Source organism: Nicotiana attenuata, unplaced genomic scaffold, assembly GCF_001879085.1.
Source record: "Nicotiana attenuata strain UT unplaced genomic scaffold, NIATTr2, whole genome shotgun sequence".
Lineage (NCBI taxonomy): Eukaryota > Viridiplantae > Streptophyta > Magnoliopsida > Solanales > Solanaceae > Nicotiana > Nicotiana attenuata.
Window position 1 is genome coordinate 869 of NW_017670681.1, and position 18143 is coordinate 19011.

An 18143-nucleotide genomic window follows, 5' to 3' on the forward strand; every position below is an offset into this window, starting at 1 on the left:
GATCAATCTTATTGATATTTGTCATTTCTTCGTTCATTAATCGATGAAGATGACTGTTTTTCGTCTTCCATGGGAATGCTCCTTTTTCTAGGAAGATTACAGAGGAGAGAGAAGAGAGAGAAAAAGCCTTCGTCCCATTGAGAGACTCCTCCCCTATATATAGTTATGGAATCCTCACTATGGGTGAATACAAATTCGCACAACGTCCGCTTTCGTCGTTCCCTGAGTGTCGTTCTTTGTCACGGTGGGCGTTATGAGTACGAGATTTTGGAGCAAACCATGTCGTCTTTCACTGTCTCGTCGTTGGACGGGATCTTGGTCAGGCCGACTGCAGCGATCGGATTTTGACCAATACAGCCATATCGAAGAAAAAATATTACTTTATTCAATGATCTTTGAAGAAAAGACAGCAAATCCGGTACATGCATCCATGTATTACCAAAAATCACGCCAAGTAGTAAGCAGCTAATGTACCATGGATCGAGTTGGTTCGATTTTTATCAAAACCAAACCAAACCAATTATATTGATTTTGATCGGTTCGACTTGTTTAAATTTTTTGGGTTTTTTATTATATAAATATTAATGCAATCTTACTTTGTGTTATAGATAAAGTTTTTATAAGTGAACATATGTTTAGTAAAAATTGACAAACATATGATCTATTAAAATATTTTATGGGAGAATATTTTTAGTTACACATGATAGTTATTTTCTAGTCGTCTAATAATGACTTTTTGTTGATGTACACTTTCAAGATTTACCGAATTTAATAAATAAACATAAAAATCAATACGATATATAATGATATATATGTTCTATTAAATTTAAGTAATTGAAATACCATTTCAAATTTGAAAAAGATGTAAGAAATCTTAACATTTCTTTTCAAAATTCCGTTATAAAATACATAGATAATTAATCAAAAAGGGTAATTAAGTGATTTCATAATTGGTTAAATATACAAATAAGCATGCATACGTAATTCAATATTGTACAAATTCCTATGAAGTAAAACAATTATATATAAGTATTTAATATTTCCATATTTGAATTAACAAGCTAAACCTGTCGCAAGCTTGGCTCTTAAATCTTTTCGAAGTATTTTCCCTGATGGAGCTTTTGGGATTGCTTCTGTGAAAAATACTCGATTGATTCGCTTGTAAAATATAACCTGCATCAATTATATATTTAAATTTCTTTCAGTCAGGTTTAATTATTTATGATCAATCAAGAAAGTAGATTATGTATTGTATGGAGATCAAAGATACAGTTGCGTTTCCTATTCAGGAAAGGTTTTTTTTTTTTTTTTTTAAATTTTTGCAAGCTTCTCTTCCTCTATGCTTGGAATAAATAAGATATATCATCATGGGTAGTGGCAGGATAGATAAGATCTCTTCACTCTTAGTCTCGATTTTAAGCTTTGAGAATGAAAAAATTTTGGTAGGGAGCGCTTCCCCTTTTAATGGGACTTATGCTCAGCGAATTCAGATTAATCGAGACCTTCATGCGAGTATTACCGTAAAAATTGCACGGGCTAGCCATTTTTCGGATAGATACTTGAAAAATAGCCAGCGTTTATAAAGTCATTAAAAATAGCCGCTATTTTGATGACACTCGGAAAGCTCCAGCATAATATGCTGGTTTATGGAGCTCCTGCGTATAAACCTCCAGCATATTATATTGGAACTTCAGCACACAGAAAGTTCCAACATAATATGTTGGATTATGGAGCTCTTGCGTATAAACTTCCAGAATATTATGTTGGAACTCTTACACATTATGAAATTCCAGCACATTGTGGTAGAATCTCATATGTAATTAATTTCAAACTCCAGCATAATATGCTGAAATTTTTCCGGATTTATAAGGGTGCTTTTGTTGAGATTTTATCTTTACATAAAAAAAATGGCTAAATTTTGATTACTTTTGAAACTATAACTATTTCTCAATTACCAGTTGTAAATCTGGCTATTTTTTATTTTTTTCTGATCTTACCATACACCGGGTAGAAAACCAAAAGAGAAAAGAATAAATAAGATATGACAATTACCTGTTCGGATATATATTTTTTGATCTCTTCCTCTGAAATGTTGCTACCATTTGCTCTCACTACAAAAGCAACAGGAACTTCTCCTGCAACCTCATCTTTCATCCTGCGCATAAGTCATTTGAACGCGGGGTGCTTTGTGCATCGGACTACCATTATTAATATAAAAGTAGAGAAAGGGACTTACGGTACAACAGCAGCATCAGTTATATTTGGATTAGAAATTAGTAGAGCTTCTAATTCAGCAGGAGCAACTTGATATCCTTTGTATTTGATTAATTCTTTTAATCTATCCACAATAAATACTTGATCATCATCATCTATGTATCCAATGTCACCAGTGTGTAACCATCCTTCTTTGTCTATTGTTTCCTCTGTCGCTTTTGGATTATTCAGATATCCTGTGCAAAAATAAAGTGAAAGCCTAAGGATTTTAAAAACTACCTAAGTCTTAATATCCATCATATTTCAATAGAACATAATTTTTCAGAAATATTAGATTATCTAAAATTATTAATTTCGATTTCTTTTTGTGACCATTTTTGTTCATTATACATCATGTATATATGGCTTACAGAGTTATAAACGAGATACTTCATATTTTGGACCATTATCTTGGGCCAAACAAATGCACAGATAGCCATTCTCAGAAAATTTAATGATTAGCAAGTACTTACTTATTTTGTTCTGAAATTTTAAACTAAAAATCTTATCTTTAGGATAATTGAGGAAATTTTTGCCCCGAAAAATTAAACTGAAAAATTGAAATTCAGGATGCACTGGCTAATTCCTAAATAGTACCCTTTAGAGTGGCTACCTAGTGTCATTTCGACGCCAACCTATTGCCTTCCTGTGGCCCAAAATCACAGTAGGAAATCTCATAGGCCCATATAACTTGGGTCAAAATGCAGCAATGAATCCACACCTAAAGTCTATTATTTGCGCCCATAAACTCCAATTCCACTAAATGTTACATGGCATTTGTGCAATCAAGTATAAAACAATAGAATTAATATTGTGAATAATTAATTTAAATAGTCGTCCACCTAACTGTTTAAACTAAAAATAGCTGGAGGATATGTAACATATGTATATAACTGTATATAATAGCGTATAATTAATGTATATCAGCACAGTGAATTCAGATGGCTATTTATGTAAAGATGGCTCATATTATTCTGCCCCTTATATTCTTGTTGTATAATCCGCCTCTGGTCTTTAATTTATCGATGCTTATTCCAACATGAATGGAACGTACCTTTCATAATCTGATCACCTCTAATGCAGATTTCTCCGGCATGATTCCGGGGAAGCGACGCACCGGTGTTGGTGTCGACGATCTTCATCTCAGCATTCCGAACAACTGTCCCACAGGAACCTGACTTGACTTCAAACTGTTGTTTTGCAAAGGCTAGACACATTGATAACACTGGACCTGCTTCAGTCATTCCATATCCCTATTTAATTTGCACATTACAACAACTAATAATATTAGTTAAACCTTAATTGCATGCACATGATAATGTTACCTTATAATCAAAATACCGTTTTGTTTGTTAAAAGGTTGACGTGCAATAAGTCAAATTACGGATGGATGGAGTAGTAATATAACATGCTTATCATTTAACATCGTACTAAAATCTTTTTCTTTTTTGGTACTAAAATCTTGGTATGGCCCCCCTGATATTTCCTTCCCCCTTCTTGGTTGAGGTTTGAAGAGAGTAAATTATACTCAATTTTCTCAATTCTCATCTTCAATAGACGAAGAAAAAAGGTCATATGGACCCGACTCCACCAGTAAACTAAGACATTTATTGGAGGGGAGATGAGGGGATGGTCATATCGACGTTCAATAGTCTAACTATAATCGCATCAATATATATAAGGGCAAAGCGTAGCCCTGTGCACTAAGCATCTCGCATTTATGCGGGGCTCGAGGAAAGACCGCACACCAAGACATGTGACGTAGGCAGCCTACCCTGATGCTAAATTCATAAATGCAAGAAGCAAAATTTGCATAGTATTTTACCTGTCCTAGTATGGCATTCGGCAATTTAGCTCTAACAGTATCTTCAAGCTCTTTCCCCATTGGTGCAGCTCCTGACATTATCATCCTTATACTTGACAAATCATATTTATCAACCAATGGACTTTTTGCTATGGCCAAAACTATAGGCGGCACAAATGGTGCAATTGTCACCCTATACTTCTCAACTAGCTCCATTAATCCTTTAATCTCAAACTTTTGCATTATTAAAATTGTTGCCCCAACTCTTAGCCCACAAAGCAACACAGAATTGAGTGAATAAATATGAAACAATGGCAAAACACACATAATCACATCTTCACTATTGAAATAAAGATTAGGGTTTTCACCATCAACTTGTTGTGCTATACTTGTTACTAGCCCTTTATGTGTTAACATTACTCCTTTGGGCAACCCCGTCGTGCCCGACGAATAAGGCAACGCCACGACATCGTCAGAAAAGATTTCTATATCAGATAAAATGGTATTATAATCATAATTATGATTATCTTCTTCTGATTGATCAGTAATTAACTCAGCGAAACTAAGACAACCATATTCTGGTGGTGAGTTATCCGTACACATAATTTTCACCTCGTTTTCCTCAGCGAAACTCTTGACTTTATCAACGTAACAAGATTGTGTAATAATAAGCTTCACATTTGATGCTTTTGCTTGCTTTGTGATCTCCGACGGCGTGTAGAACGGATTCGCCGTCGTGCTTATCGCTCCTCGGAACGATGCTCCGAGGAACGCGAACACGAATTCGGGCGAATTCGGAAGTAAAAGCATGATAACATCTCTTTGTTGAATTCCAAGTTTGTAAAGTCCGATAGCAACTCTTTTGGAGGTGAGTTCAACATCGGCATAGGTATATGTTGCACCCGTGGCACTATTGATCAAGCAAGTACGTGAACTGAATTGGGAGATATTTTCAAAGCAATAAGTATGAAGAGGGAGATGATTTGGAATGTAAATATCAGGAAGTTTTGATCGAAAAATGTATTGATCATTGTGATTTTCTTTGTTTTTCACCATTTCCATAGTCTTTTGTTTTTGTTATGGAGAGGAAAAGAGAGAGAAGAAAAGGGAAGGTGGTTTTTTGGTATAGAGGTATAATTAAGATGAAGCTTAATTTATCTTTGGTTTGTTTGGGAATTGGTAGGAAGTTAAAGACAAAGGCAAGAGGGTTAGGTGATGATAGAGGAACTGGTAAATTAATGGATTAGTATTTTATAATTGTTTGGAGTTTCTGAAGAAATGGTGTAGAAATGTATTCAAAAAAGTAGATGGATTTTAAGTTATATATATTGATCGTGTAAAAAAAATTATATTATCATGATATCACCCAAAAATTATCTGCATGAACTTTGTAATTTTAAAAATAAGACAGATGACATACTACAACAGAAAATATGACCTCATTTATAGTGTAAGAGTTCTTTATATCATGGGAAGAGGAGCCTTGGAGCAACGGTAGTGCTGTCTCTGTATGACCTATAAGTCATGTGTTCGAGCAGTGAAAACAACCACTAATGTGGTAGACTGTCTACATCACATCCATTCGGGTGCGACCATTTTCCGGACCCAACGTAAACGCAAGATACCTTGTGCACCGGGCTGCCAATTCTTTATAACATGGGTGGATATTAGTTAAACTACGTAGATTAGATAGCTTTAGCCTGCTCACTAGACTTATATGGATATTATAATATTTACGGGTATCATTCATCTTTAAAATGTTTTTTCTTTTTTTGGGACTTTCATCCATATTTGTCGAAGAATTTAATATGGTATACTCTTACGGTTACGACTGAATTATTACAGTCAATTATATCTAACTATATACAATTAATATTGGAAATTTAGCATTATGACAGCGCATGAGCTATAACACAATATAATTACTTGCATGATACGGCCGGCCGGCTATATCATAAAGATTACAATTTGGTTTTAAGTCAAAATTAATATCGCAAGATATGATACTATAATAAGTACTATGTCAATTGAAACTTTTTAAATGTAAGAGTGCACATAATTAATTGAGGTCAGTTAATTATTTCTGTACATTTTTCTTATATGAAAAACTTCATCTTTAAAGTTAAAAGGTGTAATAATCAAGGGTTATTTGCTAACAAGTCATACTTGTGGCTAAAAGAACACATACTAATAATTTGGACTTGGTAATCGAAATTAAACAGTTTTCTATTTCTAGTTTCCACTCAGAAAATTTCAAGTTTTTTATCTCAATTAAAATTAATGTCCAAATTAAACACACACACTTCAACTTCAAATACTTTTTTTGAATAATTTCAACTCAATCTAAGTCCAAAAATTCTACAAGTATAATCATTCGATAAAACGAGTAATCATTGTTACCCTAGTAACAAACCCTTTTCGCTAGTGTTCTATTGTTTGTTTTCTTTTTTCCTTGTTGTTTCTCCAACTTGCTTATATATTTATTATTATATAGGAGTATGTGACGCCACATTTGAATAGAGGTTCATATGAGGTACTACACTCAATTGTACATGTTCACCTAACATAATGACTAGTCAAAAACATAACTTCAAATACACTAATATATGTAATAATGTATTTTTATAGAGGACAGTCCGGTGCACAAAGCATCTCACATTCACACAGGATCCGAGGAAGGGCTGCATTCCTAAGAGTATGATGTAGACAGCTTATCCTAATGCAAGCATCAGTGGCTGCTAATACGGCTCGAACCTATGACCTAAAGATCACACGGCGACAATTTTACCGTTGTTCCAAAACATCCCTTCTAACAATGTATCTTTATACAAAAAAATTAAATAGAGGCCGAAAGTTTGATATGGTCATCGCAGTGTAACAGATGGTACAGCTTACCTACTTCCATTCTAAAGATGCATATGGCTGATTAAATTTTGTGGAGATTTAGTCATTAGGCATACATATGTGTGCTTTGTTTACTTTATCAACTTACACATCTCGTTGACAAAGCTTAAAGACGTTAACTACGAAGTTCATCACTTTATACCCATCCATGATTTTCTTGAATGATACATCATTATCAACCAAAAGAAAAAACACTAAATAAGACTTGTGTTAAGTAAGCAGAGTAGTCAAGGTGCTAAAAAAAGCAAGAAACGATCTCGTTATCGACATAATCATACCATCAAGAATATGTATCCATTGTCTTATATTGATGATTTCTTTGATCAGCTTCAAGGTGCTAAGACATTCTCCAAGATTGATTTGGATCGAGTTATCACCAATTGAAAATTCAAGCTTCTGACATTCCTATGATAGCTTTCAAGACTCGTTATGTTCATTTCTCGTTATGTTCATTATGAGTTCTTGGTGATGTCTTTTGGATTGACTAATGCTCTAGCGGCATTCAGCGACTTGATTAACCGCGTATCTAGCCACACAGTAAAATAAATACAAGCTACTATATTTAGATAACCCATCAACCAATTTTTCTCCAAGACTTTCCTATTTTCTTTTTCTTTCATTTTCCAGCTCAGTAAAGAGTAACTAGTCCATGTTAAATATAACAAAATAGAATTGTGAAGCAAAATCCTAAAATTTGTAGAGATGCATCCTAACGAGGTGCCAGAAATGATGGATCAGAAAACACGAGGGATCAGAAAAATTACATTCTCAAAAAAATATATAGTATCAAGTTTCAAGGTAATAGAAAGCCAGTAGACCTTGAAGAACTTTATGCAACAACGCTCCTGTAACGTATTCTTTCAAATTTATCATCATTATATGAATCTGACAAAAATGGGTTTGGTTTCCCAGTGTCCTCTGGAATGATGTGAGGAAGATGTAACGGCCACACTTTAGGCCTTCGAAAGAATTTGAACAACGTCAAGCTACCAAGTAAAAATTGGTTGAATTAGAGATAGCACCTTTTTATGGCTTCAAAGCAAGGGCAAGACCCAACTTAGGCACAGCATTCTTTGCCTTTGTGTCATACTCTGCTGAGAAAGTAATAAGTGACTTTGGCCTCCATTCCCGCTGGCAAAGCATTGCAACCTTCCCATTGTCAGAAAACCTAGTCTTCACAGATGTTAATGGATCGACTTTGTGAGCACTCCCGATGCTGAAGCTGTTCTCATAGGTAGATAATCTGTGAATCATCTCCGCAGCAACTTCAGTTCCACTTGCTGGATCGACAGAGTGTACATATGATGCCTTCACAGCTTGTCCCTTGTCCGTTCTATATGGATAGCAACAACATTGCAGATTAGACACTCAGAAATATCAAAGAAATGTTGTACATATTGCACAAGCACAAGTTAAAATCTCTAATTTATTGAACGAATAAAGCTGATGATGAGTGCATTTAAATGCAACAACTGAGGGATTGAAAGGGGGGTAAAAAAACAAAAGACTAAAGCTTGCTACATCAAAATGGTAATTGAAGCCTTGACAATGCATGCAACTTCAGCCACATCAGAGCAATGTGCAGAAACCCACACGCATTGTAAAAGGCACACACTTACTAAAGAAAGGACTGGGTAACCCGGCAGCATAGGAACAATGGTTCCCCCTACTAGTGAAGGGAAAACCGGAGTTCTGTGCCACTTTATGAGCTCAAGAAACAAATGAAAATTGAAATGCTAAATACAACCCCTCATTTCCAAAGCCACCATATAGACTATAATCTCAGATATGCAGATTTTAGTAATCCAATATAATATCCCAAGTGATGTAAATGCTTCAACAAAAATGTGCAATTCAGGAAATTTGGATAACAATTTTTTTTATATGTTCAACAGGAAAAACACACTTCAGCAAAGTAAGCAGCAAATTAATTCACACCACAGTTGCACATTTCTTTTTAATACTACAACTAAATAAGAATCTTGAAATAGAAAAACTGTCATTAATGCTTGGAGAGTGTTAGAAATATGCTTTAGAAGCTGAAAATAGTAAAATAATAAAAAAAAAATTCAGCTTCAAAAAAAAAAAAAAAAAAAAAAAAAAAGAACCAACAGAGAGCAGAGATGTGTAGCAAATTTCATAGATAACATCTGTATTCCCTAATCTGATACTGTACTTTCCTTTGAATCTCCAGGTTTTGCTTCATTACCTTTCTATCCATATAAAATTAGATATTGCTTTAGACAATCAATGTATGTTTCAAATTAACCAGCTCTCTTCCTAATCCCAACAAAGGACAATAACATACATACAGCTTGCACATAAAACAGAGAGATCTTCTTTGCTAGCACGATCTATTGAGCATTTCATATACTCCTTCTAACCTATTTGTATGACCTGATTTAGATTCTAAGCAACATGGCCAATGTAATGCAATTGATTGGCTAGACAGTATTGACACAGTTTGGAGACCTAAAGAAGAAGCAATGGGACAGACAACAAATACAAAGCCATTTTATGTTTCAGTTCTATTGATTAGGAAACTTACAATCCAGATTCACCTTAATTTTATTCAGTAATGGGTGTTCAATATACTTCATTTTTGCTTCTTAAATTCCTCGTTAATTAGTAGGAAACCTAATCAGTCAGCCTTTCTTTAAATTTTTGAGTGTTACTATTTGCAATTTTATTTCTGGACTGATGTTTTATGCAAGTAAAAACTAGTTTCCACATCGGGTTATTGTTCCTAAAAAGACTAAAGATTAGTTTCTCTAATCTTAGGATTGTTATCAAATTTTCCAGTGCACAGCTATTCTAACGTTCTCTCCTAAGAAGGTTATATTCAAGCTTGGCAGAGAAAATATTTGGTGAATGATGTTAGATCCCATATCGCCAATATATATGGGACATAGTCTTCTTGTATTGTCTCAGCCAATCCTAACCACTTAAGCTAACTTTTTGATTGAGTTAGGCCAGAGATCTATATTATACACATAGTTGGTATTATAGCCAGATTTCGATTAAGAAAATGAATGTTGAGCATAACTAAGACCTCAGAAGCTAGCTCAAATGGTGAAGATGTCTGAGGCTACATGAGGATACTACAGCTCATACACTTCGCATCGGGTGTTATAACACTACCTCTCCTCTTGCACGCTCAAAGCTGGACATCTCAAGCGTGGAGTAACATTACACCGGTGCCCAACATTTTTAGCCCAACATCATGATATGTCTGGCTATGACACCATTACACCAGGTTGGGAAAATGTATCGAACTCAACCCCAAAAATTAGCTCAAGTGATAGAATTGGAAAAGACCTTAAGGAAGACTATAGTCCATGCACTTAAGCGGATATGGGATTCCAACAAATGTCTTTGCTTTGGGCGTAAACTGCAGAACAGAAGGGGATTATTGGAGTGTTCACTCTTATTAACATAGAGAAGCACAGCTTTAGCATCCCTTGATCTCAACAGTGATGAGGGAGATCATTATACAACAGGAAGAAACAAAAAGCAAATGAAACAAGGGATGTAGAAAAGTCATATAATTGCATGTCCCGCAGTTGGATTGCGTCCTACTTTCACATAACTGGCAGGAACACATTTGGAGAACTCAGAACACCAAATGCATATCAAGCAAAGAACAAAAATCAATTACTTACAATATAAGTGCAGCAGAAAAATCCGGTTTGTTAAAACTAATCCCTGCGTTGCACTTGGTAAAAGAAGACGAAGCAGTATTGAAACCTATTTCACCACCAAGGGCTAAATCCTTGCTACCAATAGCAGCAGAGAGCTCCAAGAGAGGGGAGGGATTTAAGCCAATACTGGAGTTGATGGCAGCATGTTGATGAAGGTACTGAACATCAAGCTGAACAAAAATTGATTCCAAAGATTGATAAGAGTTCACAAACCAAATGAAATACAGTTTTTTTATATCAGCAAAACAAAATGCAGATTAAAATCTAGGAAATTGGAAAAACTGTACCACAAACAACTAATGGTATCAACATATTTGACTCTCACAAACATGTGCATGAGTCAGACGCTAAAATATTAACAGGTAGAGCTTGCTCCCCTAAGTGAAATAATTGGTTCAACTGCTTTATCCCTGTTCTACTAGATCGGAAAATAGATCCCAACTATAATTTAGAAACTGAGAGATTTTAATCATGTTGACATTTGCATCATCTGACAAAGAAAAAAGATGAAAATATCAACATTGAAAAACAAAGTAATAGAATACTAATCCCCATGACCCGCATAAGGGTCTTCACGAAACGCACGCCCGTCCGGATATAAAGTAAAGCTTCTGATACTATCTCTTCTTTCAAAGACAACTTGACAAGTGCGGCGTGTGAACAAGGGAGTCTAGATTTCACACGTTATAAGCTATCCACCAAAAACTACCGATTGGGAATAAGAAAATAAAAAGAAGTCCAACATCCATGAAATGTTCAAGTGCATGTGTCTAACTCTTTTTATGGCTCAGACCATGACATTCTGAACATTAAGACGCGCAAGGAAAAGATGATGTTATGGGGCAAAGGTGAACAAGTCATGGATGATAATACATTAAATTGAACTACATAATTTACTTGCACGCACTGAAAATATCTAAGAATAACACCTAGTGGGCAGTATTCCTAAGTTTAGTTCACCTAGCAGCCAAGGAGACATCTCACCAGGTATCAGCTAGTTCACCATTAACACCTAATCACTCACCAAACAATTATCTGCCTGTACCTGCACGACCAGAATGATGTTGCTCGCACCAAGATGTACTAACTAAGTTGGAGTTTACTAGGCAGTAGCCATATACAAGTCAGAAAGAAATAAACCAGTAGCCGTATGAGCTGTTGTATCAGTTAGGCTGATTATGTAATAGCAGTAATTATCGCAGTGTCTGACCACCAATACTGCTACTACTACTACTACAAGAGAGAGAGAGAGAGAGAGATAGAGATAGAGAGAGAGAGAGAGAGAGAGAGAGAGAGTCAAAAGGACCATTTGGTCTCCAAGGCTAATAGATGATTTCACAATCTTTTTGCAGTGAAACAAACAGTAATTCTAGCACATCAAATCAGTTGTCATTTGTTTCTCCTCTATTGTTTTTCTTTACTTTTTCTAACTCTAACTATGACTTATCACCCATTTCTGATGAGTCAAATTTCATTTTATTAAATCACAAATAATGGTGACATAAACATATTACAATCTTCCTGCATATGCATTCATATAGGTATGCTATTCTTTAGCTTCCATCAAGCCGACCATTTATCTATGCAAAAAGGAATTATTTATGTCAAAAGTGGAAATGAAAAAAAAAAGGAACTCTTTGTAAAACTTACTACTATTCTATCGTAATTGGCAATAATTATTTTGAAAAGCAGCTTTTTTATCAGGAAAAGCAGCTTTTTTATTCTATTATTTGTCTCTTTGGCCATAATATCTGCGATATCATGTACACTAATATAATTCTTTGGCACAAATATGTGTATCAGACAGACCATATCGAGGAACAATCAGAAAAAGGTGTTCACCTTCAATCATGAAAAATACTTTGCTAGAAAATTTGAAGGAGAGAGTTAGAATAAGTAACAGAGCAAAGATTCTTTTGACTAGTACAGACTACAGAGTAAACACAAGTATTAACCTTGCCAGACTTGTGATCTGGTATGTTGAAGCCAAGGGACACTTTTGCAGATCGGAAAACTTCATTCAAAGTGACTTTAGTTGAGACCTGCATAAAAGATAACATATAAACTTCAATGAGAAGTCAATTCCTCAAAGGTATAAACAAGATAAAAAAGGGTTAACTATATCTCATGATCACTTATTAGATTATCAAGAAAACAAACAGTTGTTTGGTCTTAGAGGCCGGCATTCTGCTCTTACATTGGAGTAGGTATCAACTTTGACATCAACAATTGTACTTCCGAGCTTATATTGAGTACTTATATCACCAACAAAAATTTGATCTTTCTTCACACCAGTAGCTGTTATTCCCTAACATGAGAAAACAAGGGAAGTTAGGATCAATTCAAATAGAACTCTAGAATAAGTAATAAGACATAGAAAAAAGTTTCACACTACATAACAATGATAAGGGTCAGCTACACCAAACTTCATAACCCACCAGCTACATCTATTGGTAAAGGTTCAAACTTACAACAGATGAAAGCATACCAAGTATGATTACCAACAAATTCACCCCCATCACTACCAAACAAATTGCAATCTTATGCAAATGTATGAAGCATTTCAAGATCAATTCCAAATGGATATACATTACCTAATGGAACAACATAATCAAGCAGAATCGAGATGCATTAGCAAATGTAACCTGTTATTTTAGCCAATGAAGCACTTAGATCAAGCAAGCTTCTAATAAAATAAATTCCTTGAAAAATTATATAGCATGTGCATTAATGCTCCCTCCTTTTTCAGTATTATGGGTATGGAGGATGCATTAATGCTTCTTTCAAATTCTCCAGTCTCCCAAAATGCAGCGATGATCTCAATAACCTCTTCTTCGATAGTACTCCAACACTGTCTGGAAGAAGCCAGGTGAATCCATCCAATCTCAGGGCCTTATCGCCTGTACAACTAGCCTTCCTAACCTTATCTTCTCTCATCACTCTCTCCAATCACTCCCTACTTATTTCTCCTATTTGATTGAATGCTACCCACCCAACTTTGATCTCCAACTAACCTCCTCTTTATCTCGACATTCATAAAATGTCACTATTGCCCCCTTTACCTCCTCTGCTCCCTCGTATACCCCCTCATCTACACCAATTATTAAATTGAAAATGTGCTAATTACTACTGTATCAGTGGTCAGCCATATGTGGAATAGAAAATCTCTTACCTGATAATTAGGGCTATTTGGAATACTACAAATGTACCAAAACAACATGGCATGAGTAAATAAGTTTAAATGCCTTACCAAAATTCAACAGAAAAATTGTCTGTTATATACACACACATCCATTCTTAGATGGAGTACAATCTGCTAATTTAACCCTACAGGATGGTTTATGCATATACCCCTATTAATAGGCACATGGAAGTGTGACAGTGTAGGATTATATTACTTTTAAACTCTCTTCGTTTTCTATTAACTTCAAATTCACTAATGAACATCAGTTACACTATTAAACGAACAAAGGTGCATAGTTACAGGCTTGGTAGAGGCGCGCTTAAACCCTAAAGCTACTGATGCGCAGTTGGGCACCTCACCTTGCTTATCTGGTACTAAAGTGCAGGCATCAAGGCACGTCACTCATGCCACCTGCTCTGCCTTTAAGAGGGCAACACTAGACAATAGATATAGTTGACAAAGTATTATATTAGGAATAACAACATAGAATTTACACTTAGTATATCTTTTCATTAATGTGGTGCTTATGCTTTCCTGAGCCAAGGGTCTATTGGAAACAACCTCTCTACCCTCACAAGGTAGGGGTAAGGTCCGCGTACACACTACCCTCCCCAGACCCCCACGGTGTGGGATAATACTGGATATGTTGTTGTTGTTGTTGTTGTTAAAAATAGAATTTACTATAAGAAAACTAATTAATAAAAACTTAAAACTACATCTTTACATCTACATTAGAAATTTAAAATGGTTTTGAACTTCATTCACGTGATCCTATACTTCATATGTTTGTTTTATAATACTCCCTCTGTTCCATTTTATGTGTACCTTTTCGCTTTTCGAGGGAGTTTTACCTAATCCAAAATATTATAGTTTGTGTATATAGTTATTTTCTTACATTCCACACATTATAGTTTATTTTTCTTCATTAGCGTCTTATTCATCATATTTCGTGCATTAACTACGCCTTGCGCTTAAAGCCCCAGCAAACATTTTTCACATTTGACAATTCTAGGACATCAGACTCTCAAACTGGAAGCCGCATTATAATGAATTTCAGAGCAAATGGATGATTTTGTAAATAGAGTATACATTTGTATCCCATAACTTATAAACAAACTACAATAAATAAAAACAGATAAGATGTGCAAGTGAAAAAGTTTGACAGCCTTCTGAAGCCCAATAGAAGATTTGACAGGCCAAGTAAACTAAATGAAAGAGAAAATGATAGAATAAGCTAGTACCACTCCACTGGAGCTCGGAATAGAGAAGGAGAACTTCTGATCATAGTTGTAGTCTTTGGTCAATAGATCTGCACAATGAGGGCAATTTACAATTCAATAGAAGAGATTCTGATTAATAAGAAATGCAACCTCCCTTTCCGAGAAAAGATAATCTAAGAGATGGATAGAAGTTGCCCAAATTGTTAAATGACAAAATCTTTAGATTAGTCTTGACATGATGATCATTATATAGAAATCTATTTAAGGAATTTTGATGATAACAAAAGAATCAAAACTCAAAACTATATACTTCACTTTTGTTATAACAATCTAAATGGGAGAAATCAGTACGGAACAAATAGGCTATCTATATAAGCAAACTGGTGTAGATCTGAGCTTAATTTGTCCTGCTGCAATCTCTGCACAGCTTCACGATGACCTGATGTTAGCTGACATTTAGCCCGACTTACTCTCATTCAAGGTTTGGAATAACCTATTTCAGCAAGTTTAGGAGGCGCGTTCGGGCAAACTCAGCTCGACTAAGGTCTAAAACACTCTCATATTTAAATGTTGAAACCCCATCTATTTATGACTTTCTCTGCTTATAATCAAGAACATATTTGGCATATTGTTCAGAGGGCTGATGAAAATGCAACCTGTAGTTCTATACTTAGGATTGGGCATAAAGTCTTTTACTTTTCTTTTTTATTTTTCCTTTTCTTTTGGGGGGGTTTAAGGAAAGATTGGGCATAAAATATTCTCAAAAGCACGTATTACAAATTTTTTCTTTCTGACTTAGTACGACAACTGTTAAAAGCTTATGAGATAATCCGAATTACATAAAATATTCCGCATTACATAATATATTTACTATACTCTGAACAAACAGAGAGTTAATATATGAGCCACAGGCTATAAGTACATAAATGGGGAAGAAACATGTAACTTCTTCCTACAGGAGATTGTGTAGAGTTGGTTAAGCGAAGCACCAATACATGGTTGTCAATTGGCTCAATAATGGTACTGGTACACGCTTGGGAGAGTCTAGTGTGATTCCAAAAGATACCAGTATTCCGAGGCTCAAATGCAGAAACCCCCTCCTGCATAACAGGTTATATCAAGGGTGGCAGGGTACTTAGTTTATCCTGGTTGACTATTTAAGAGGTCTGACTACCTAAACAGCCTAGAAAGGAAGACATGCTTGGTTCCCAATACAAATGGCTATGCTGATCAAGTTTAAGAACTATGTTCCGTAGCACCCTAATATTTTTATTTTTACTTTTTTACCTTCCAAACAAGTATCAAAAGCATAAATAGATTCAGTACTCATTAAATGAGGGTGAAGTATTACCTCTTGCCCGCCTCCCAATCTCTGAAAACGGTGCCGGGCTCTGGTCCATCTCTTGTTCAAGTGAAATGACTCTGATCAATATTGATAAACAATTAGCATAAAATAGGTTATCCCCACATGATCCAGAGCTACATTGTTAGATAGTGAAAGAGATAATGAAGGAACACGAAGGAAATACAAATTTCCGCACATTATACATAAACCCTAACCAGAACCAAGCAACATGACATTTTGTATTTACAGTTGACAAGTTGAACATTCTAACGGGCCAAATGAATTTGTTTCTCTGTTTTCCTATGTCAATATTATATGCTTTTCTTCACTAGCTCTATGAAATTGCCTCGCTCACAAACAGAACATATAGACAAAGAATACATATCTACCAAAATTTATCATATCCAAAAGAACACTTAACTAATTTACTTTGTTCCAATTCCAACACCACCATAACAAATTTACACCAAGTATAGCTAAGAAGTTGTGGAATGGCATGCAAAATAGAGTTTTCATCTCATAAACTTGAATATTTGTGACAACTCATTGTTTTTTCTTAATGAAGGTAATGTCCAAGCCAACTTTCACACACCTCTACTATTCCATTGGGCACTTGCTACCTCCCAGCACAAGTACCGACTAGCTCTACCTACCGAGGCTTTGACAGATGGAAAAAACACCTAGTATTTTTGCCTCCTTTGGGATTTGAACCTAAGACCTCATGGTTCTCCTCCACTTGTTGACCTCTAGGCCACACCCTTGGGTGCACCTTATCGTTTTTGAATTGGCAAATATTTCTCCAACATCAGCAGTATATATCGTCTTAGTGTGATTTCCCCATGATTACTGAGAGCCAATTACATTTCAGACTATTAAGCCATCTGGTTAATGGACAAATGTTACTCCATACTGAATTTTTTTACTTTTCCATAAATATACTGAAATCATCAACCAAACCGAGAAGAAGATTGTCTTTTTAAACCCCATTTGGTTCATATTACTAACAGTGAGATATCAAAAACACAAATCTTTAGAAAAAATATTCAATAATTTGACTATACCTAAATGCATCAAAAACAGTAATACCTAATATTAGAAATCAATGCAATCAATGATCAACCAACAACACCAAAAATAAAACCCCAGAGCCCCCTCCCCAAAGTAATCAGCTATAAGGAAATAGTAGATGTATAAAATCACATGAATATTTAAGATTATAAATTTGCTAAACATGTCGCTTCATTATAATAAGTATCAAAGAGAAAGTTAAAGCTTTGAACTAAAAAAAAAACACGCACACACACACTGACCTTGGTTCTGGAGAGAGACCAGGAAATCGGCGTCGAGATTTGGGTGCAAAGAAAATGACTGAACCTTAGCTTAAACCTCCTTTGATTCTCTCTCTTACAGTCTTACTTCAATGAGGGCTAGATTTGTCATTGCACAGTGTCATTTCTTCATATTGGACCATGTAAGTATTTGGTCTTGGGCTTGGGCTTGTTCCGAACATGAATGAGCTCAAAAGCCCTTTTGTGACCAGCTCACTCTCAGGTTGGCCCAATATTTATGTTCTAACTTTTACAAGTCTTATTAAGTTGGGACTTTTACGCAAATAGCCGGCTAATTCATTGTTTACTGTTTCTATCATATATAGATTATACACTGATTATATATATATATATATATATATATATATATATATATATATATATATATATATATATATATTATA

The 18143-nt window shown here is 35.1% G+C and overlaps 2 protein-coding genes across 2 annotated transcripts; both read right to left on the bottom strand.

Annotated features, from left to right (window-relative positions):
- Positions 1–880: 880 nt before the first annotated feature.
- Positions 881–5163, bottom strand: LOC109242233 (4-coumarate--CoA ligase 2-like). The gene is made up of 5 exons (XM_019409088.1): positions 4079–5163; positions 3308–3506; positions 2237–2450; positions 2053–2155; positions 881–1173 (listed from the first exon to the last, which is right to left on the bottom strand). The coding sequence occupies exons 1-5, from the start codon at positions 5117–5119 to the stop codon at positions 1054–1056; spliced, it is 1677 nt and encodes a 558-aa protein (XP_019264633.1). The 5' UTR covers positions 5120–5163; the 3' UTR covers positions 881–1053.
- A 2530-nt stretch (positions 5164–7693) lies between these two features.
- On the bottom strand, positions 7694–17823 carry LOC109242234 (mitochondrial outer membrane protein porin 4). The gene is made up of 7 exons (XM_019409089.1): positions 17722–17823; positions 16418–16488; positions 15088–15155; positions 12860–12970; positions 12618–12704; positions 10624–10832; positions 7694–8294 (listed from the first exon to the last, which is right to left on the bottom strand). The coding sequence occupies exons 2-7, from the start codon at positions 16464–16466 to the stop codon at positions 7988–7990; spliced, it is 831 nt and encodes a 276-aa protein (XP_019264634.1). The 5' UTR covers positions 16467–16488; positions 17722–17823; the 3' UTR covers positions 7694–7987.
- Positions 17824–18143: the final 320 nt, after the last annotated feature.

What these genes read in the sequence shown, in the direction of transcription:
- LOC109242233 (XM_019409088.1), bottom strand. Translation starts at nt 5,119, where the DNA reads ATGGAAATGGTGAAAAACAAAGAAAATCACAATGATCAATACATTTTT. An exon ending in AGGTGATCAGATTATGAAAG is followed by an intron (nt 2,451 to 3,307) that starts GTACGTTCCATT and finishes ATTTTTGCACAG; the next exon opens with GATATCTGAATAATCCAAAA. An exon ending in ACTGATGCTGCTGTTGTACC is followed by an intron (nt 2,156 to 2,236) that starts GTAAGTCCCTTT and finishes ACTTATGCGCAG; the next exon opens with GATGAAAGATGAGGTTGCAG.
- LOC109242234 (XM_019409089.1), bottom strand. Translation starts at nt 16,466, where the DNA reads ATGGACCAGAGCCCGGCACCGTTTTCAGAGATTGGGAGGCGGGCAAGA. An exon ending in GATTGGGAGGCGGGCAAGAG is followed by an intron (nt 15,156 to 16,417) that starts GTAATACTTCAC and finishes CTCATTGTGCAG; the next exon opens with ATCTATTGACCAAAGACTAC. An exon ending in TTCCGAGCTCCAGTGGAGTG is followed by an intron (nt 12,971 to 15,087) that starts GTACTAGCTTAT and finishes TTCTCATGTTAG; the next exon opens with GGAATAACAGCTACTGGTGT.